Source organism: Pteropus alecto, unplaced genomic scaffold, assembly GCF_000325575.1.
Source record: "Pteropus alecto unplaced genomic scaffold, ASM32557v1 scaffold700, whole genome shotgun sequence".
In the NCBI taxonomy this organism is placed as follows: domain Eukaryota; kingdom Metazoa; phylum Chordata; class Mammalia; order Chiroptera; family Pteropodidae; genus Pteropus; species Pteropus alecto.
Window position 1 is genome coordinate 362,990 of NW_006429611.1, and position 20,088 is coordinate 383,077.

Consider the following 20,088-nt stretch of genomic DNA (forward strand, 5'->3'; position numbering starts at 1 on the left):
AGCCCGACCTAACCCGGCAGGCGGCGCGGACCCTGGGTCTCAGCTGGAGCAGGAACGGCCCGCGATCCCACCCTACCCGAGCCCCGCGGCCCAACCTGGCGCCCCTGAGAACCCCCTTCCCTGGCGAGACTGGCAGCATTTCTTGGACAGGGCCGCGCTCCCGGCTCTGGGCCTGCGGTGCCCGGCGGGCGCCCCCGTCTCCTGGGGGCCTTCAGCCAGCTGTCCTGCTGTCAGCCACAGGGCTCGGGTGCTTAGGCCACCCTCCCGCCGAGCCCTGACCTTGGACCCTGGGCTGCTTCTGGGGGCTGTTGGCGGTGCCGTGCGTCACCTTCCCAGAGCTGGCGGACTGCACAGCCACTGCCCTTCCTGTTTCCAAGCTCCGAAAGGCTCTTGGCAGCACCTGCTGGCTGCGGCTCGGGTTGTGGGCAGGAAAGCCAGGCCCGAAGGCTGTCTCGTGGCTAGGAAGGTAACCCTGAGCGCCTTAGAGGCCACCTGCTCAGCGGGCAGAATACCGAGGAGCTGAGTAGGGGGAGTGGTGCGCTGGAAGTCCTGGAGAGCCGCTTTCCTAAGGCCAGGCTGCCCCACACCTGAGGCAGGGTGATCTCACCTCCCCGGGTGGGGGCTTCACCCGATGCCAGGCCTTGGTCAAAAGCCTTGGGGCCTGCAGGGCCTCAGCACCCACTGGGCCCCATTGGACGCGCCCACAGATGGTGGGCAGGGCAGGATGTCCTGGCCCGTTTTCCCCAGAGATGAAGGGCTAGGTCTTCGGATGGTGAGTGACCTGCCCACATAGTGGGAGGCAGAGCCTGCACAGGCTCCCAGGGGTCATTCCTGGCTGGGGCTCTTGCCACAGCTTGAGTGGCCTCCCTCCCTAGCCGAGGCACCCAGCACCGAATGCACAGGAGCCCTGAGGCCCAGTGAGATGGAGCTTTTCCTGGACACGAGGTGGGATGCAGCCAGGTCCCCAAGGCCCATCAGAGCCACTCTGCAGTGCCAGCCCCAGGCACCCAGGGAAGCAAGGGCTAGGGTGTTCATTGGCACCCACTCAGTGCGTGGGTGCTTAGATGTCTGTGGAGTGACTGTATGAATGCAAGCAGAATCCAGAGCAGGAGCGTGGCACTTCCGGAAGGTTCCTCAGGGCTGTAGGAGGGCCTGTGGCTGTCTTCAGTGTGGAAAGGCCTTTGGCCCAGCCATCTTTCTGGGTGAGCCATGTGTCAGTACAAGTACTGAGTACAGTGTCAGTACAGCTGAAAAGATTGGTTTCTGTCCATCTGTCCAGCAAAAGCTGACCCATGGCCTCCGCGCTGGCTTCCGGGATAGATGCAGCTGTGAGCAAGGAAGGGTGAGGCCGCAGGCCCCCTCCCCGGCCAGCCCACCTCACCCCGCTGTCTCTCTTTCCACAGCTCACCCTCTTCCACCTACCCTCTTGGAATTCCCCGTCCTCGGTCTTACCTGACCCCACCCCCACTAGAATGTTGCCAGACAAGGCTGAGCTGCTTCTCCGTCACCTGAATGCCTAGAACAGCGCCTGCTCTGGGCAGGGACAGCACACGTCCCTCCAACTAGCACAAGCACGCGAGCAGAGGTGTCACCGCGAGTGAGACGTAGCAGAGCAGCCTGGCAAAGCCTGAGTGACGAAGGGCTCCGCAGGGTCAGGCGTGTGAGTGTCACCTGGGCTCCTGGGGCAGGGGCCCGACTGGGGAGGGGCTCGCTGTGGGCTTTCAGTGGGAAACAGTGGGACCCTGGTTGTTTCTTTCCTGCCGGTCCTCCCCAAGGAGTGAGCTGCTTCAGCGAGACAACCCACCAGCCCGACCCCTGGCCTCCGTCTGTGCTGGAAAATGGCCGCCTCGGAGTCGGACTTCAATCTCAAGGTGGTCCTGGTCAGTTTCAAGCAATGTCTCAACGAGGCGGAGGAGGTGCAGCTGGACCACTACCTCGCCGGCTGGAGGGGTCTGGTCAGGTGCGTGGGCGAGACCTCTGCCCGAAGGCAGGCCTTGCTGGCCACAGTCCCCGGGCGCAGTAGGCAGGCAGCACTGTGCCCGGAAGACGGGGGCGGGGTGCCCTGCCCTGAGGTGAGTGCCTACACCCCTCACAGGTTCCTGAACAGCCTGGGCGCCATCTTCTCCTTCATCTCCAAGGACGTGGCGACGAAGGTGCAGATCATGGAAGGCCTGTGCGGCGGCCCCGGGCGGGAGCACTATAGCACCCTGCAGTCCATGGTGGCCTATGAGGTGGGCCACAAGCTGGTGGACTTGGAGCGGCGCGCCCGCTACCCTGACTCGGGCTGTCGGACGGTGCTGCGGCTGCACCGGGCCCTGCGCTGGCTGCAGCTCTTCCTGGAGGGCCTGCGCACCAGCCCGGAGGACGCCAGCACCGCCACACTCTGCACCGAGTCCTACAACGCCTCGCTGGCCGCCTTCCACCCCTGGATCGTCCGCCGGGCCGTCACCGTGGCCTTCTGCACGCTGCCCGCACGCAGGGCCTTCCTGGAGGCCATGAACGTGGGGCCCCCCGAGCAGGCTGTGGAGATGCTGAGCGAGGCCCTGCCCTTCATCGAGCGTGTGTACAGCATCTCCCAGAAGCTCTATGCCGAGCACGCCCTGCTGGGCCTGCCCTAGGGGCTAGAGGCCGGGGCAGCTGGGCTGTCAGTCCCAGGAGAGGGAGGACCACTGTTCCCCTGCGGACGAGGCTTGGGGAGTGACAGGCTGCGTGGCCCACTGCAAGAATGCAGGTCTGGCCGTGCGCTCCACACCCGTCCCCTCACTCTGCCTGGGCCTCCTAGCTTTCCGCTCGGCCAGGTCCCTGTGTGTGCAGTCAGGCGTCACCCAGTGGGTAACGTGCAGAAGGCGGGGGGGGCGGTGGTACAGGACCAGCGTCCTTGCAGAAGCCCAGGAGGCTACCTTGGCCTGTGTGTGGTCTGTGAGATGGGGCGAGTCACAGGTCCCAGGAGGGCAGACTTTGCCAGTGAACATGTCCAGCTGTTTGTGTCCTTTCCAGACCCGGGATGCAATGTCTGCCCAGGGGTGCTACTTCCGGCCCCTCCGTGCCATGCAAGCAGTCCCCAGGCCAGGGAGAGAATCTCTGGGCAGTGGCTGGCATTGCAGCCCATTCCCTGCCCCTCACCTTGTTAGCCAGGGCCCCACGTGTCCGCAGCAGTGACAGTGGGAGCCGAAGCCCACGCACAGGCCTGCACTTCCTCTCCCTGCACACGTCTGCTGCCTCCTGCAGCCACACCGCCCAGGGCTCCCCAGGCAGCTGCCTGTGAGCCTGCATAGCACAACCCCAGAGCCCCTGGGGGCCCGTGACCGCTGGGCCAACTGGCTTCTCCCTCCTCAGGGTCCAGCAAGATGCTGCATTCACTATTCTCTGCCCCTCACCGCTCTATCTCCGCGGAGCTCAGGAGACCCAGGGTGCATGGCAGATGGAGGGGCCTGGACCCCTTTGCCTGCTACGGTGGCAGACAGCCATGCCCGGCCCAGCCATCACCGAGCGCTTGGGAGCCTGGCCCGTTCCACTGGTTCTTCATGGAGATCCCAGGTCCATGGTGCCAAGGGAGCGATGTCCACCACACAGCAGTTGGGCATACGTGGGGGCTTGTAGGACCCTTGGAGACCAATACGGGTGGTGGTTTTTCCAATGTGAATAAATTGCGATTGCAGAACCAGATACTGCACTCCAGGATGGGGTTATGGGAAGTGCCAGGCACCTGCTCACCAAGGGGAAGGGGCCTGAGGCCCCACTGCCACGCTTACAGGGCAGCATTCACCACGGGACCATGAGGTGTGCCCTGGCCACCGTGGGGGGCGTGGTGATGCCACAGGTCCCCCTGCGCAGGCTTTGGCTTGATCTCTGCTGAGGTCCACACGATAACCCCCACTTTACAGGTGAGAAAACCAACAGTCATCCAGGGGGCGGGCTGGAAAGGCAGGGCTGGGGCCAGCCACACAGTGCAGGAAGCCCGATCAGGCTGCAGCCAATGGAGCAGGGGCTGTCCCATGCCCCAAGTGGCCCAAGCAGAAAGAGAACACTAGGTGGGAAGGGTCCGCTCACACTCCACCCAACATCATACCCAAATACTAGTGTCCGGTGCCAGGTTTTGCTGCTGTGCCCCATGTGGTGCCAGCAAAGGCCAGTGACTCTGAAGGACTTGCTTGGGACACAGGCCGAAGAGCGAAGGCTGTCCATGTGTGTGCACACGTGCAGTGCTCCGGCTGCATGTGTGGTATGTATATCATGGATGTGCAGGTGCCTGCACTGGTGTGTGTCACGCACATGTGGGTGCACATGTTGTCCTGAGTGCCATGCAATGCAGGCCCTCCACACAGGACAGTGGGGACAGGCAAACCCCAGGCCCCCAGACCACCTCCTGTAAATGTCCGCCAGGCCCGGCCTGTTGAGATGCCCAGAACCCCTACTCTAGGGGTGTCACCAGCCTCCTCCCTTCTCTGGGGGCCTGGGGCCTGATGTGTACCTCCACCCCGGGCATGGTGTCAGCGAGGCCCCCAGCCAGGGAGGTGGGGCCCCCACACCCAGGGGCCGAGCAGGAAACGCTGCTCCCCGCGCTGCACTTGGTTACGGCCTGTGCACTCTCCTTTGCATGCGCCCCACCCGCAGGCCCAGCTGTGCGCTGTCCCCACAAGGAGGCACCTGCGTCGAGCCCTGGCTGGTGTGGGCACAGCTAGCCATGGCGCTCCCGAAGCTCCCAGGCCTTGGGCCCCTGGTGGAGGGGTGGCCCAGGCCCCCAAGTTGCACCGTTCTTAGGTGGGCCGAAAGGCCACAGACCCCACCCTGGGACCCTCTGCACCCTGACCGCAGGGTGGAGGCAAAGCTGTTTGGCTGTCCATCGTCCTCCCAACACCCACCTCGGGCTGCCCCCTGGGCCTAAGGACGGAGCCACTCCTGACTGCTGACAGTGCCTCCCCAGGGCTGGGGAGAGAAGGTGTCCCGTGCCTTCTCCCCAGGTTACCGGCACCTCCAAGCCCCTCCCACAGGCAGCCAGAGACCCTAGGACGCTCTGGCAGAGAAGTCTCTCCTCCCCTTCGAGAATGAGTGAGTGCCACGGGGCTTGGGCACAGGCAGGTAACAAGGTCACGGGCAGTGGCTGCTCAGAGCCTGCCTCCCAGGTCACTGTTGGCCGGAGAGCCTGTTGGCATCGGAGTAACAGTCCGATGTGGAAGCCTGTGGGCCCAGGAAAGCGAAGATGTCTCCGGGGGCCCCCAGGCCTAGCAGGTGAGGACAGGCGAGGGTTTTGCTAAGCAAATTCTCTGTCCCTCCCCGCCCCAACTCGCCATAACTGGGGCCCCCGCTCGGCTGGCCCACTTGCCATCCCTGCGCTGAGCTGCCACCTGCCATGTCAGGCCTGGCTCTCCTGGGCCTCGCGGCTCTCCTGGGCCGCGGGGTGGGGGCTCCCCTGTGTCTGTCCCGGCAGCTCCGGATGCAGGGGGACTACGTGCTGGGTGGGCTCTTCCCGCTGCGCACTGCAGAGGACACAGACCTCAGCGGCAGGACGCAGCCCAACACCCCTGAGTGCTCCAGGTACGGAGGCGGGGGGTGGCTGGGCTGGGGGGCCCCGGGCGGGGATGAGGCAGCGGCTGCCTGCAGCCCTGTGTGGCCCCAGGTTCTCAGCGCCCGGCCTGCTGTGGGCACTGGCCGTGAAGATGGCCGTGGAGGAGATCAACAAGGGCTCCGCCTTGCTGCCCGGGCTACGCCTGGGGTTCGACCTCTTCGACACGTGCTCAGAGTCAGTGGTCGCCATGAAGCCCAGCCTCATGTTCATGGCCAAGGCGGGCAGCTGTGACGTCGCCGCCTACTGTGACTATACGCAGTACCAGCCCCGCGTGCTGGCTGTCATCGGGCCCCACTCCTCCGAGCTCGCCCTCGTCACTGGCAAGTTCTTCGGGTTCTTCCTCATACCCCAGGTGCGCCCCTGTCTCTCTTCGCGTCATCCAGCCCCCACTGGCCCTGCCCGTGGGAGCCCCCGTGTCAGGACACGCCTCCCGGCCGCTGCAGGTCAGCTACGGCGCCAGCACGGAGCAGCTGAGCAACCGGGAGGTGTTCCCGTCCTTCTTCCGCACCGTGCCCAGCGACCGCGTGCAGGTGGCCGCCATGGTGGAGCTGCTGCGGGAGTTCAGGTGGAACTGGGTGGCCGCCCTGGGCAGCGACGATGAGTACGGCCGGCAGGGCCTGAGCCTGTTCTCCAGCCTGGCCAACATGTGGGGCATCTGCATCGCACACGAGGGCCTGGTGCCGCTGTCTCATGCCACCGTCCCGCAGGTGGACGCCACGCAAGGGCTGCTGCAGCGGGTGAACCAGAGCAGCGTGCAGGTGGTGGTCCTGTTCGCCTCCGCCCGCGCCGCGCGCACCCTCTTTAGCTACAGCATCCGCTGTGGGCTCTCGCCCAAGGTGTGGGTGGCCAGCGAGGCCTGGCTGACCTCTGACCTGGTCATGACGCTGCCCGGCATGGCCCAGATGGGCACCGTGCTTGGCTTCCTGCAGCGCGGAGCCCCGATGCCAGAGTTCTCGTCCTATGTGCGGACCTGCCTGGCCCTGGCCGCCGACCCTGCCCACTGCGCCTCGCTCGAGGCGGAGCAGCCGGGCCTGGAGGAGCAGGTGGTGGGGCCGCGCTGCCCCCAGTGCGACCACATCACGCCGGAGAACGTGTCCGCCGACCTGCCGCACCACCAGGCCTTCGCGGCCTACGCCGCTGTGTACAGCGTGGCCCAGGCCCTGCACAACACGCTGCTCTGCAACGCCTCGGGCTGCCCCTCACAGGAGCGCGTGCGGCCGTGGCAGGTGAGGCCCCTGCGCCTGCCCGGGGCCACGGGACGTTGCGGTGGGGGGTGGGGCCTGCGCCTGGCCGGCCCCGCCCACTCGCTCTCACCGCCCAGCTCCTGGAGAACATGTACAACATGACCTTCCGCCCGCACGGCCTGGCGATGCGCTTCGACGCCAGCGGGAACGTGGAAATGGGCTACGACCTGAAGCTGTGGGTGTGGCAGGACCAGAAGCCCCTGGCCCGCACGGTCGGGTCCTTCGACGGCAGCCTGCAGCTGCAGCGCTCCCGGATACTCTGGCACACGCCGAGCAGCGAGGTGGGTGCCAGGCTGCTGTCCCCGGCCACCTGCGGCTCCCTTACCCATGGCCAGGAAAAACCTCTAGCCCCACCTGCGGGAAGTGGGGGCCCATCCCCCAGTCCCGGGCAGGTGCACGCAGCCGAGCAGAGCTTAAGTCCTGAGGCCCCCGTGCCAGGAGCCTGTGTCCCAATGCTCACGGCAGTGCGAGGAGGGCCAGGTGCGCCGGGCAAAGGGCTTCCACTCCTGCTGCTACGACTGCGTGGACTGCAAGGCAGGCAGCTACAAGAGCAGCTCAGGTGAGCCCCTCCCCACGGAGCCCTCCCAGGTGAGCCTTTCCCCCGGCGAGCCCCCTTTCCAGGTGAACTCCCTCCTCAGGCAAGCCCCCATTTCCAGAGGGGTCCCGCTACCCAGGTGAGCCCCTCCCCACGGAGCCCCTCCCCACCGGGCCCCCATTTCCAAGCGAGCCCCCTCAATAGGTGAGCCCCTCCCCAGGTGAGCCCCTTCTCACCTGAGTTCCTTCCCCACGGGTGGACTCAAGTTGAAGCAGAAGTCAGGGAGGGGGCCCACAGGGCTGGGAGCACACGGCCTGGAGCGGTCCCGCATGCCCCAGCACCCCTCCCCCCACACCACAGATGACCTCACCTGCACCCAGTGTGACGAGGACAAGTGGTCCCCAGACCGGAGCCTGCGCTGCTTCCCCCGCAAGCTCAAGTTCCTGGCGTGGGGGGAGCCGGCCGTACTGCTGCTGCTCTTGCTGCTAGGCCTGGCTCTGGGCCTGGCGCTGGCAGCCCTGGCGCTGTTTGTCCAGCACCGGGACAGCCCGCTGGTTCTGGCCTCGGGCGGGCCACGGGCCTTCTTCAGCCTGGCCTGCCTGAGCGTGGCCTGCGCCAGCGTCCTCCTGTTCCCCGGCCGGCCCAGCCTCGCCAGCTGCCTGGCCCAGCAGCCACTGCTCCACCTCCCGCTCACCGGCTGCCTGAGCACGCTCGTCCTGCAGGCGGTGGATATCTTCATGGAGTCGCAGCTACCACTGAGCTGGGCGGATCGGCTGCGCGGCCACCTGCAGGGGCCCCGGGCCTGGCTGGTGGTGCTGCTTGCTATGCTGGCGGAGGCGGCACTGTGCACTTGGTACCTGGTAGGCTTCCCGCCAGAGGTGGTGACAGACTGGCGGGTGCTGCCCACAGAGGTGTTGGTGTCCTGCTACGTGCAGTCCTGGGTCAGCTTCGGCCTGGTACACATCACCAACGCCATGCTGGCCTCCCTCTGCTTCCTGGGCACCTTCCTGGTACAGAGCCAGCCCGGCCGCTACAACAGCGCCCGCGGCCTCACCTTCGCCATGCTGGCCTACTTCATCACCTGGATCTCTTTCGTGCCCCTCTTTGCCAACACGCACGTGGCCTACCGGCCTGCCGTGCAGATGGGCGCCAACCTCCTCTGTGTCCTGGGCATCCTGGCCACCGTCTACCTGCCTAAGTGCTTCCTGCTGCTGTGGCAGCCAGAGCGTAACACCCCCGAGTTCTTCCTGGGAGGGCGTCCTGGCGATACCAGGGGGCGAGGGGGCAGCAGAGGAGGGGACGAGACTCAGGGCAAAAATGAGTGACCCCTGAACAGGTGACCCGGTTGAGATGACCCCAAACCAGGTTCCTCTGCAGTGACCTGCAGACTTGGCCCGACTCTGCTGGAGAACCCGCACCTCTAGATTCTAACCTCAGGCTGACTGCTGACCTTGACCCGACAATGACCCTAGGCCTGCAGTGTGCGTGAGGGGGCTCAGCCCTGAGATCTCCCACCTGGGCCCCCAGAGTTGGGCTCTGCCTCTCCTGGCCAAGGCCTGCCCAGCCCCCGCCAAGAGCTCAGTAAAGCCCTAGCCAGGCCACACTGGTTGTCACTCGCCTAGCTGGGCCAAGCCTGTGCACCCTCCAGTCATCACTGAAGTGGGGGGCTGGTGAGTGGGTTAGAGCTGTTCTGACCGTGGGCCTCAGTGCAGGACACAGGCCCACTTGGGGAAGGGGGCATCCGGCCCCCTCCTTTCCCTAGCCCGACCTGAGCCAGTGGAACGGGGTCATTGCACCCCCAGCACCGTGGACAGAGCCCAGGAAGGTTGGTGGGGCAGTACCACGGCCAGCGCCAACCACAAGGACCCCTGGAGCCAGAAGCCAGCACCACGGACAGACTTCTTGCCAGGACCTTGCCGGCACAGGAGTCAGAGCTTGGTCACTGAGCCGGGACCCAGATGACAGCACCTGGCCAGTCCTGGGTCAGCTCCAGCCAGACCCCGTGAGGCTGGACCGGCCCCCCGTCCCAATCTCCTAAGGCAGCCGCGCAGCAGATAAGAGGCTACATGTCAGTCCCATTAAATTAAATGCTTTTTAGTGTTTAAAATAGCATTTACACAGAAGCAGCTCTATCAACTATCCAGATGAAGCTCTGACTTGATACAGTATCTACAGTGCAGACACGTGCAGGCCAGAGACACTGGGAAGGAAGTGGCGTGTGTGGGCGTGTGGTCACCTGAGAACAGCACGCGAGGGCAGGCTGGCCACCCCTCCCCGCCGGACCTTGCCCTGCAGCAGCTGTCTGCATCTGCGCCCGTGCCCCTCCGGGCCGCGCCCCCCTCCTCCTGCCGGCTGAAACACGTCCCTCTGCCATCTTCCTCTCGCCGACCCTCCCACATACTTTCAGACACCACCTGTGTCCCTGCATTTGCTCTGAGACCCGGTGGCGGGGGGACACTGAAACTCTGCTCCAACCGGGTGTGTGTTGGGGGGGGGGCTGGCTTAGCCGCCACCTCCCCCAGAGGACACAGGCCAAGCAATAAATAAATAAATTATCCCCTCCTGTGGAGACACAGTGGAGCCTGCAGGCTCCAGTCCCACCCCCCGGGATGCCCCCAGCCTGGGCAAGGCGGGCGGGGCCTGAGAACTGGGCGAGGAGTGGGCCAGGCCCAGCGGCCGCCTCTCAGCTCGGCCTGGGGCCCTGTGCAGTGTGGCTGACTGGGGGGGGCCCTAAGGCGTGCGCCCAGGGGGCAGGTGAGACCCGCCCAAGCAGAGACAGACACATGCCCACCAGGCCTGCGTGGACACGGCTCTGACCAGGAGCCGACGGCTGCCCGGTCCGGATCGTGGTGGCCAGGGCCACCCCTAGCCCCTCTCCTCCAGCCTGCCCCCTCTCTGTCCCTCCCTGGACCCCACGGCATGACTCCTTGTGCACATGGAAGCACAGGCTGGCCTGCTCAGGTCAGCCACCACCAAGGCAGGCCGGAACCAGCTCCAGAGGCTGTGCCCCGCTGCAGGCACTGTGAGGCCAGGCTGCAGGCATGCTCCTCGGTCACATGATGTCGACGAAGAATTCACAGGGATTCCCCATGGCCTTCTGGAAGGACTGGCGGCTGCCTGTCAGCTCTGGGGGGACAGCGGCCAGCTCCCGGACGGGAGGCCCCCCAGGTGGCCCGCCCACCACTGAGTACGCCTTCGTCAAGGGATGCAGTGGGGGGAGCCCCGGGGCCGCCGAGGCCTGGCTATGCGGGCTGCTGCCACGACTGAGCTGACTCGCTGGACGCTCCCGCCAGCCACTGCCCCCGACTCCACTTGCGGCCGTGTGGTCTGACTCGCTGCCACTGCCTCCAGCTCCAGCCCCCCGATGCTCCTTCTCTCGGCCCAGGGCCCGCCGGCTGCTCCCGCCCGCACTCCGGGTGGACCCGCTGCTTTTGCTTCCTGGGGTGGAGGAGAGGAGAGGAGGACCAGTCGGTGCCCGGCCTCGCCTCTTCCAGGAGCACTGAACGCTGCTAGAGCGATCAGGCCGAAACCTGGTGGTCAGGAGCTGGAGGAACGGGGCAGCCATGCAAACACAAGGGCAGGGCTGAGCCCGCCCAGAAACGCGGGAGCAGCTGCAGCAGGCGGGGCTGGGTGGGGGGACAGTGGCAGGCAGGCGGGGACACTTGGGGGGCCAGCTCAACGCCCCACACCTCACCCCAACGCCTGCACCAAGTGCCTGGTCTTGCAGCTAAAAAAAACAGGCGCCAGCGAAGGCCCGGAGGGCGAGTGCGCCCGTCCGCCGTCCTGGGCCCCCCGCCCCAGACCCACCTTCCGTCGGACCCCAGGGCCCTGGCCAACTACTCGGCTCAGCCTTGTCCCGGGCTCTCAGGAAGCACTGGGAACCGGAGGATGCCGGCTGGCTGGGGACATGCCGAGAGGGACACCGGGCAGGACCCTGGCTTACCGGCCCCGAGGGTCCATTCCGCTAGTCCTTCAGTCTAAGGCTTGCTCAGCACAAAGCAAGGGATAGCGTGAGTTACACACCAGGCCCGGCCCGGCACCCACGCCCACCGGCAGGGCGTGCCTGCCACCAGCTGGGCCTGTCCAGGGTCCGCAGGTGCCCAGTGCAGCTTCTCCTCAGGCACCGCTGCTCCTGACCCGCTCTGCTGTCTGGGTCTGCTCGGCCAGCTGCCCGACGCCCCCCGAGACCCTGTGGGCACTCGCCCACTGTCCACATTGACCCCCATGCGGCCTCGGGCCGCTGCTCAGACGTGCCCCTTGGGCTCTCCCCTCAGCTTCCTGCATCCTAGTGGGGGGTGTAGTTATGTCTGTCCTCCACGGCACCCCGGGGCTCCTCCGCCATTCCCCCATCCTGGGCCACCGTACCCCCACGTCCCCACTGTCACCACACCATGCTTTCCCACCCCACCTCCCGGCCTCCTGCCTCTGCCTCGCCTGCAGTCAGCTCCTTGGGTTCCCTCTCCCCGGACCCCTCAGCCACTCGCCCCTTCCAAAGGGAGCCCGCTCAGGGCCCAAGCACAGAGCAGGGGGCAGTGCACAGGGCAGGGGGCAGTGCACGGGCAGAGCCAGGCGGCAAGGAGGGCAGGGGGCTGGCCCCCAGCAGCCTCTCACCTTCGCTTTGCTGACTCCCAGCACTGCCGCTGCCGTAGCTGAAGCCGGGGTCCTGGTACGCGGGCGGGAAGCAGGGCGGGGGCCCCGGGTACTGGTAGGGGTAGCCCTGGCCCAGGGGCCAGGGGGCAGCCGGGTGGGGCAGTGGGGCCAGCATGTCCTGATCCGAGGCCCCACTGGAGCCGCTGTGGAGGGTCAGGGCGGCGAGACCTGGCGAGGGGGGGCGGGTGAGGGCGAGGGCGGGGGGGCCAGGCCCTCTGGGGCGCCCCGCCCCGCAGCCCCACTCACTGCTGCACAGGTCCCCGAAGACGTAGTAGCACTGCTCAGAGAAGGTGACCTTGTTGACTGTGTGCCTCAGGAACCCGTGCTTCAGCATGCTGCTGGCGTACTTGCGTGCCTCCCTCCGCTCCTTGAAGCCTTCCACGTGCGTGTACAGCCAGTCCACCACGTCCGCCCCTGGCCAGCCACACGTCAGGCCTGGGGCCCGGCCCGCCCACCCCGCCCCGCCGAGCAGACCACTCACCGATGACAGCGTTGGCGATGGTGATCTTGAGCCACATTCGGTCGCGGATCTCCAGGCCGGAGTCTGGCAGCTGCATGACCCGGACCACGGCCCCCATGTCACTCTTCACTGTCAGCGGCCCCTCCTCCAGCTCTGTAAGGCATGGCCCCTCCTCAGCCAGCAGCAGGGGTGTGGGGGGTTCAGGACGGACTGCCCTGCCAACTGAGCCCTCTCAGAGGCCGGGTGGCTGTGGGCCACCCACCGCTCAGTGGACCCCACACCAGGGCAAGGCTCCTCCCCCTAGCCCAGAGCCCACAGGCGATGCCTCGGCCCTCCCCGCCCCCGCCAGCTGGACAGCTAATGCCAGCAGCAGGAGAGCAGGCAGGCCGTACGTACACACCTGCCTCTCCCTACGCCGGCCATGGCAGTCCCACAGGAAGGACCCGTGGGGCTGGCCGGGCTCCTCCAGGCACCTCCACCCCCACGGAGGAAGGGACCTGGGGAAGGGTGTCCTGAGGGCGCACACGCGTCGGCACTGCACCCGCCTGCATGGGCCTGGCAGCAGCATGAAAGCACAGGCTGGTGGCCCTCGGTGCGCCCACACCGGGGGAGCGCCTCGGGTGGTCCTCGGCCTAGTGCCTCAGTCCCCTGACTCGTGAGCTGCCACTTACGTGGCACGCCGGGCACAGAGCTGGTCAGTGAGGAGGAGCTGGTGCGTGTGACCGCGCTGGAGCAGGGGCTCGTACCGTACAGGGGCCGGGCTCCGGCCAGCGCCGCCGTGTGGGACAGCCAGGCGGCCGGGTCGATGGGCCGCACCGGGTCAGCTGGGCAGCCGCCGCGTGGCACAGACAGACGGACAGACGGATGGACGGTGGGGGAGAGAGCGAGCACAAAGGCAGAGGAGAGAGCCCCTTCAGGCTGGGCTGGGCGCCCCCATCCCCTGCCCACTAGCCCCGTGGGGCCACTCACCCCTCGGGATGGTGAAGTAGCTCCGGGGAGTTGGGTCCCAGCACTTGGCCACTGTGAGGCTGATGGGCCTGCAGAGTGGCAACGAGCAGGTCACCCGGGCCCAGCCCCTTAGGGCCACCCGCTTGCCCCACCGTGCCCTCGGGCCTCACCCCGTCTGCGACACGATCTCCCGCAGCACCCGCACAGCGTCATCATTGCTCATGTTCTCAAAGTTGACGTCGTTCACCTGGGGGGAGGGGTTCAGCGGAGTGGAGGGTGGGGAGGTGCTGACCTCCAGGCCCCCCAGCAGCCCCCCACGGCCCGCACCTGCAGCAGCATGTCGCCCGGCTCGATCCGGCCGTCCGCAGCCACGGCCCCGCCCTTCATGATGGAGCCGATGTAGATGCCACCGTCACCCCGGTCGTTGCTCTGGCCCACGATGCTGATGCCCAGGAAGTGGTGCCTCTCTGTGTGGGCCATGCGGTGAGCACCCCGCCCAGCCCCCCGCCCCCCCGGGGGCCCCGCCGAAGCCTCACCCATGTTGAGCGTGACAGTGATGATGTTCAGGGACATGGTAGAGTCCGTGATGCTGCTGAAGGAGGAGGCCTGCGAAGGGGCGCGGGTGAGGGGCCCAGCAGGGCCAGGGCGAAGGCGCAACCCCACCCCGCACCCCGCCGCTACCTACACGGTCCGTCTGCCGCAAGCGCTGCTTCCGCCGCCGCCGCTTGTGCTTCCGGATGAGCCGGGAGGACGTGCTCTGCTCCGTGGAGCTGCTCAGCCTGGGGCACGGGGCGGCAGGGAGGCTGCAGGGGGGCGCGGCCCGCAGAACGGGCACCCTCCCTCACACAGCCCACCCCGCACAGGGGACGCACAAACCCCACACCCACGGGGACAGCGACCCTCAGGCGAACAGACACAAACAGAGGGGACGCCAGCACGGCCACCTGCACTGGCACACAGTGTGGTGTGAGCACACGAACAGACACGGGCACCTGTGTACACTCACCCCTGCACACACACACCTGTAAAATGCCCGCGCATACACACCTATGCACACCCACTTGTGCACACGTCCTCGCACATACACACCCGAACACGTTCATGCAGACACATACACCCATGAACACCCATGCAAACGCCCACACTCACCCCACACACCATGCCCACGATAAATAACCGTGTGCACACACACCCACGACACACACCCACACCCACTACAAACACCCACACAGGCACACCCACAACACAGCCACACCCACATCCATGCTCCCTACATACACTCACACATGCACACCCACAACACGCCCACATCCACGCCCCCTACATCCACTCACACACGCACACCCACAACACGCCCACACCCACACCCACGCCCCCTACATACACTCACACACGCACACCCACGCCCACACACCTGTGCACGCGCCCACACCACACCCACGTACCGGCTGGTGCTGCCGTCCTCGTCTGAGTCGATGAAGCTACTGGACTCGAGTTCACTGCTCAGCACAGTGGACGCACTGTCGGGGGGCAGCCCCAGGTCCCGCCGCCGGTCCCCCCTCGGGTGCCCGTTGGTCCGGACAGCTGTGGGACAACAGAGAGGGAAGCCGACTGTGGGGTTCCCCCGTCCTCAAGCACCTGTTGACCTGGGAGCTGGCAGGGTGACTCTGGGGTGGCTGGGGGGGTCCCTGAGGGAGCCTGGGACCCCTCCCCAGAGACTCCACTTGCTGGAGTCAGCGGGGGCCGGGGGCGCAGCCTGTACCCTCCTCACGGTTCCGGCGTCGGGCTCGCTCCCGCCTGTGGCTGACCATGGACTCGGTGCCGGTCTCATTGTCCATCCCGTCACGGCTGCTGGACACATTTGGGCTGTGCCGACAAGAGAGGCACGAGCTGGGCAGGCCGGACCCCGCGTCCGGTGCCCTCTCAGCTCCTCGCCCCACAGCCAGGAGGGGCCTGACGCCCAAGGGCCCTCGTCCGCCTGCCCGCCCAGTCTGGGCCTCCCTGCCCGCTCCTCCTCTGCTGACCAGCTCCTACCGACTGGGGGTCCAGCTCAGCTGCCCACCCCCCAACAGGCCTTGGCAGGGGCCCCGCAGGACCACCAGGCTCGGCACCCCAGAGCTCTTACTGGAAAGAGGGGGGCCGGGAGTCCCCGATGCCGCCCATCCGCTCCAGAGGCGGGGGCAGGTCCGTGTGTCCGTCAGTGGCCTGAGACCCTGCATCCGAGTGGGCGCCCTCGGCCAGGACCAGCTGCGGAGTTGACCAACGGCTCGGGGAAGCCCGCGGGGCACCCGGGTCACGGTGACCAGCCTCCCCCCAGGCAACCCCAGCAACGCTGGGACCACCCCACCCCAGAGTGCCCACCGCCGTCCCACAGGCTCACCCAGGAGACCACGCGGCCGTTGAAGCAGGGCAGCCTGGCATTGTCGGCAGAGATCTCCTCCTTCACCACCCTGTGGGCAGACGCCGCCTGAGAGCCGGCCCTTGGCCAGGGGGTGCGCCCTACGCCCAGACGCCGGTCTGCGTGGCTGCCCCTGCCTAGCACACCGTCTTCCGGGGGACCTTCCCAGGCCCCAGGCCCAAGGGGGTCCAGACCGCCACCCCATCAAAGCCTGTAGCACCGCACCATCCGAGTCCCACCGTGCTGTGTGCCCACAGGGGGCGTCAGGCCTCTTCCCTGAAACGCCCCCCGCCCCCCGCCATGGCCTGGAACAGGGCACGGAGGGCGACAGCCAGCACAGCTCACAGGGGCAGCTCGGGAGAGGCTGTGGGGCAGGTCAGGCAGGGGCCGTGCCCAGACACATGCCACTCTGTGGCCGCCCCAGCTCATGCACCTCAGCCACGGACAGCAGAGCTCACAGGGAAACCTGTGACCCCATCAGAACATGGCCGAGGACACTCGAGAGGTCATCACCATAGGAAGAGCTGGGGTGGCCCAGGGGTGGCTGTAGCTGACAGATGGGGAGGCCCAGCGGGCCAAGAGCACTGTCTCTGAGTGACGGCAGCAGCGGAGACCCAGGGGGGCCTGGTCCCCACACAGCCCAGGTAGCCTCACCTGCAGCCTCCCTGCCACACCCCAGCTCCGCCCTTCCCGACTCAGCCACAGGGAGGCAGGCGAGCAGCCCCAGCCCCCGCCACCGGGCCTGCCTGGCTCCCCAAGAGGCCCAGGGCCCTCAAGGCCACACTGCCCACCCAGCCAGGACTCTGAGAGGACCCAGGGCTGATGAGGCCGCTGAGCCGCCAGGCCCCAGCGGTCCCCAGGCTGAGCAGCCCACATTCGACCTGCACACAACAGAGCACCCCGCCCTCCACCTGAGGGTCAGGGCACTGGGCAACACAGGCCCAGCTGGCTCGGCTGGGAGGGAGCGAACAGATGCCAGGGACCCCAGGACAAAGGGCACAGGGCCCTCCTCAAGGGCTGAGATGGGCCCACTTCTGGCCTGGGAGCCCAGGGGCAGGGACGAGGTCGAGGGTGAGGAAACACTCCCCAACTGCCCTGAGACCCTCTCGCGGCCGGCCTCGCTGCTGGGGAGCAGACCGCAGAGCAGTCCCCATGACCCCCAGAGGCGGCCACCCAAGCACCCCGGTGGCAGCTTGCCCCTGACCTCAGAATTCCTGGCACGATCCCAGTTAAGCTCGGACTTGTGGCCGTCCCGCCCCGCCCGCCACCCCCGCAGACTCGCCCTGGCGAGGAATCTGCTCAGAGCAGGGCCCTTGGAGCCCAACACGGCTGAGGGCCAGGAGGACCTGGGGGCTCCTGAGGCCGCAGCACGCCCCAGGCTGGCCCTTCCCCAAGCCATCCCCGTGGGACAGCCCTAAGTGCATCCCCAGAGGCACAGGGTCCCCCCACCCTCCCTTCCCACCGCAGAGCAGGAAGTTGGCAGAGAAAACTGGCACATGGCAGGGAAGGGCTGTCCCCGAACCCTCGCGAGCCACTGCCTCCTGCAGGCTCAGACTCTGCAGGCCACCGGGCAGAGGGGCTCAGTCCCCGCCACACGGCCACTGACAAGCCAGCTCGGCACCTCCGGGCCGGCCCAGCACCAGCCCAGAGACCCTGCCCAGCCAGGCCGGGCCAGTCCATGCGTGACCTGCACGGACAAAGTGAGCAGTGGATGCAGGACCCTCCACGCACCTGGCCAAAGACACATGGGGGTGGGGCCCGGGCCAGAGAATGTGGCGCTGGCCCCGCCACAAACCACACGTCCCTTGCCGTGGCCAGGAACAGGCTCAGGGAGCTCAGGGCCCAGGCCGCAGTGGGGTGCGGCTGGCAGCAGGAGGCCTGGGCTCACCAGGGTGCTCCTCACAGCCCCAACCTGAGGCCGCCCTGTCGCAGGTAGGGGGGCTACCCCAGCCCAGGGGAACCTGCTCTCCGTCCCCCACCTCCATTAGGCCCACTAGGCCTCCGGGTCGCCTTCACGCTAAGCCCGAGCAGCGGTCACACCTTCCAGGGGTCTAGCCAACTAAATGACGAGTCCACACAGTCTGAGCAGCGGTCACACCTTCTGGGGTCTAGCCAACTAAATGACGAGTCCACACAGTCCGTCCGCAGAGCTTGGAGCCCTGAGGGCGGAGCTCAGGGGAAGGAGCTCAGGGGAAGGAGCTCAGAGGCAGCTGATGGGGTCCTCTCCCAGGTCCCTGAGGCGACCAGGCCACCAGCCAGAGACCCAGGGAGGAAATGAGATGAGCCTCCCCACCCCCATTCTGCCTGCCCAGTGCCCCGGCCAGTGTCGCCTCGCTCCATCCCCCTCGACCTCGCAGCTGCCCCCTGCCTCCCAGCCATTTCCTGTCCCCTCTCACACCCCAGCCACTTCCAGGCCCGCCCAGACAACCCACAGAACTCCAGTCCTGCTCCAAGACCCAGACTGGCCTGCCTGCCCGCCTCCCCGGCCAGGACACCCATGGGCGCTGCCAAGCCCCCAGCAGGCCCAGCCTCCATGGGGAGTGCATTTGGGGTGAAGTTCTCTGCAGCTCGTGGGTGACCCACAGTGGCTACTGGACACAGGAGACGCAGCAGACCCCTCAGGACACACCCAGAGCATGGTCCGAGGGCAGCAACCTGGCGGATCGGGCATGTGCCCTGCCACACCACACACTCTCTGCTGCCTTCAGTTCGTGACAGACAGCACGTGTGACTTCAGTAATTTTTGTTACAAGAATAAAGTAAGTTAAAAACAAAACCAACTTTTCACATAGCCCCTGGTCACAGCCAAAGCAGCCCGGACCCAGAGGAGCAGAGACTGTGTGACATCGTCCAGCGAGGGCAGGGGAGGTGCGGGACGAGACTCCCCAACACAGTGCCCCACCTGCGGGGCCCGGCCCATAGTGGCTCATAACCTGAGCCAGCAGAAAGGCCAGCTAGGCAGGGCTGGGGTGTCCAGCCGTCAGAAGCTGCCAGGGACACACCCTCCCCTCTGCCCCTCCCTGGTGGTGGGGGGCCCAACAGAGTCCAGTTGCCCGAATGTCCCTCAAGTCGCCCAGAGCTGCAGAGTAGCACCGGCTTGACCTGGCCTAGGGCTGCCCGGGGCCCATGCAAACTATAGAATCCAAGAAATGGCCTCAATGTCAAAGTCTCAAGAGGCAGCCACACACAAGGACAAGGGCTGCCTGAGGGCAGCCAAGCCTCTGGCTCCCCCTCCCCAGCACTGCCGAGCAGGGACTCAGGTTACCTGGGCTGAGCGGGGTCAGGCCTTGTGCTGCTCACCGTCCCAGGCCCAGCCCAGGCAACTAGAAAGTCCCCTCGGCCCAGACGGCCACCACTAAGGCCAGACACAGGAACGCTGGCCCAGAGGCTGCTCCCAGGACTCCCAGTGCTGTGTGGCTCAGCGGGGACAGAGACCCAATGGGCAAGCAATCCCAGGTAGGGGTGGGTGGAGTGACCCCTGACCTCTGTCTTGTTCTCAGGATCCTGGGGTCGAGGGGGGGCGGCCAGGGCAGGCTGTCTTGAGCCTCTGGAAACTTCTGCAGACCCCAGCAGACAGATCTGCGCCCCTGTCCTAAATCACTTCATTGCCCCCCATGCTAAGTAAGGGGACCACTAGGTGGCTAGAAGCCTACCCCCAGTCCCCCTTCGCTGCCCCTCTGATAGTCCTCTGACCCCAGGCCTCGTAAATCACAAGTCCCCAGACCAGCTCTAAGCACCTGACCTCTGCAGACAAGGGACAATGGGCCCTGAGTCTGAAAGGTGCCCAAGTGGGACTGCAGAGTCGCTCTGGGCCAGACCTTGCCCCACGGGTCACACATACTCAAGCACAGAGGACAGAGCCCAGTGTGGGTGGAGAAGCCAGGTGGCTCTCCTGACCACTGGCCAGAGCTCTCAGGTTCCTGGGCGGGCCGTCAGGGTCCCGTGCGTCCCCAGCTTGGCTCACAGACAGGTGGACACACCACGCCGGGGCGCGGCCCCAGGATCCCCAAGGCCCTGCCCGTGCGCCGACAGGTGCCAACACCCGCGCCCGCGCACAGACCCACCGCCCACTGACCCGAAGTCCTGGTCCATGGACTTGAAGAAGAATTTGTAGGCGTGCACCGGCCGGTTGCTGAGCACGTTCTTGAAGTCGGCCAGCGTGACGCGTTCGGGCGCCACGGGCAGCTTGACCAGGTACGGCGTCTCCTCCTCGTCCATGTGATAGATGATCTTGGTCTCCGCCATGGCGCGGCGGCGGCGGCAGGCGCGGGGCCCGCGCAGCGCTGG

General features: G+C 66.6%; 3 protein-coding genes across 7 annotated transcripts; 2 read left to right on the forward strand and 1 right to left on the reverse strand.

The window, feature by feature from the left end:
- Positions 1-6: 6 nt before the first annotated feature.
- Positions 7-3,666, forward strand: CPTP (ceramide-1-phosphate transfer protein). 3 transcript variants are annotated; one of them, XM_015591038.2, is made up of 4 exons: positions 7-466; positions 1,404-1,660; positions 1,776-1,960; positions 2,096-3,666. In XM_015591038.2, the coding sequence occupies exons 3-4, from the start codon at positions 1,839-1,841 to the stop codon at positions 2,616-2,618; spliced, it is 645 nt and encodes a 214-aa protein (XP_015446524.1). In that variant the 5' UTR covers positions 7-466; positions 1,404-1,660; positions 1,776-1,838; the 3' UTR covers positions 2,619-3,666. The 3 variants fall into 3 exon arrangements, with proteins under 3 accessions (XP_015446524.1, XP_024902465.1, XP_015446564.1); XM_025046697.1 differs by having other exon boundaries at positions 1,404-1,658; positions 1,779-1,960; XM_015591078.2 differs by lacking the exon at positions 7-466 and adding an exon at positions 484-597.
- Positions 3,667-3,794: 128 nt separating this feature from the next.
- TAS1R3 (taste 1 receptor member 3) lies at positions 3,795-9,279 on the forward strand. The gene is made up of 6 exons (XM_006903931.3): positions 3,795-5,535; positions 5,618-5,918; positions 6,010-6,792; positions 6,888-7,091; positions 7,249-7,369; positions 7,706-9,279. The coding sequence occupies exons 1-6, from the start codon at positions 5,351-5,353 to the stop codon at positions 8,668-8,670; spliced, it is 2,559 nt and encodes an 852-aa protein (XP_006903993.1). The 5' UTR covers positions 3,795-5,350; the 3' UTR covers positions 8,671-9,279.
- Positions 9,280-9,423: 144 nt separating this feature from the next.
- Positions 9,424-20,080, reverse strand: DVL1 (dishevelled segment polarity protein 1). Of its 3 annotated transcripts, none has more exons than XM_006903900.2 (15): positions 19,877-20,080; positions 15,784-15,853; positions 15,529-15,650; positions 15,166-15,269; positions 14,849-14,987; positions 14,089-14,182; positions 13,940-14,009; positions 13,731-13,870; positions 13,574-13,650; positions 13,425-13,492; positions 13,202-13,279; positions 12,477-12,608; positions 12,242-12,409; positions 11,957-12,163; positions 9,424-10,783 (listed from the first exon to the last, which is right to left on the reverse strand). In XM_006903900.2, exons 1-15 carry the CDS (start codon positions 20,044-20,046, stop codon positions 10,398-10,400), a joined length of 2,025 nt encoding a protein of 674 aa, XP_006903962.1. In that variant the 5' UTR covers positions 20,047-20,080; the 3' UTR covers positions 9,424-10,397. The 3 variants fall into 3 exon arrangements, with proteins under 3 accessions (XP_006903962.1, XP_006903961.1, XP_015446474.1); XM_006903899.2 differs by having other exon boundaries at positions 13,127-13,279; XM_015590988.1 differs by lacking the exon at positions 13,202-13,279.
- Between the last annotated feature and the right edge of the window lie 8 nt (positions 20,081-20,088).

What these genes read in the sequence shown, in the direction of transcription:
- DVL1 (XM_006903899.2), bottom strand. Translation starts at nt 20,046, where the DNA reads ATGGCGGAGACCAAGATCATCTATCACATGGACGAGGAGGAGACGCCG. An exon ending in GAGGACGGCAGCACCAGCCG is followed by an intron (nt 14,183 to 14,848) that starts GTACGTGGGTGT and finishes CCCGTGCCCCAG; the next exon opens with GCTGAGCAGCTCCACGGAGC. An exon ending in CATCGCCAACGCTGTCATCG is followed by an intron (nt 12,410 to 12,476) that starts GTGAGTGGTCTG and finishes GTGGCTGGCCAG; the next exon opens with GGGCGGACGTGGTGGACTGG.
- TAS1R3 (XM_006903931.3), top strand. Translation starts at nt 5,351, where the DNA reads ATGTCAGGCCTGGCTCTCCTGGGCCTCGCGGCTCTCCTGGGCCGCGGG. An exon ending in AACACCCCTGAGTGCTCCAG is followed by an intron (nt 5,536 to 5,617) that starts GTACGGAGGCGG and finishes GTGTGGCCCCAG; the next exon opens with GTTCTCAGCGCCCGGCCTGC. An exon ending in AGCGCGTGCGGCCGTGGCAG is followed by an intron (nt 6,793 to 6,887) that starts GTGAGGCCCCTG and finishes CTCACCGCCCAG; the next exon opens with CTCCTGGAGAACATGTACAA.
- CPTP (XM_015591038.2), top strand. Translation starts at nt 1,839, where the DNA reads ATGGCCGCCTCGGAGTCGGACTTCAATCTCAAGGTGGTCCTGGTCAGT. An exon ending in GGCTGGAGGGGTCTGGTCAG is followed by an intron (nt 1,961 to 2,095) that starts GTGCGTGGGCGA and finishes CACCCCTCACAG; the next exon opens with GTTCCTGAACAGCCTGGGCG.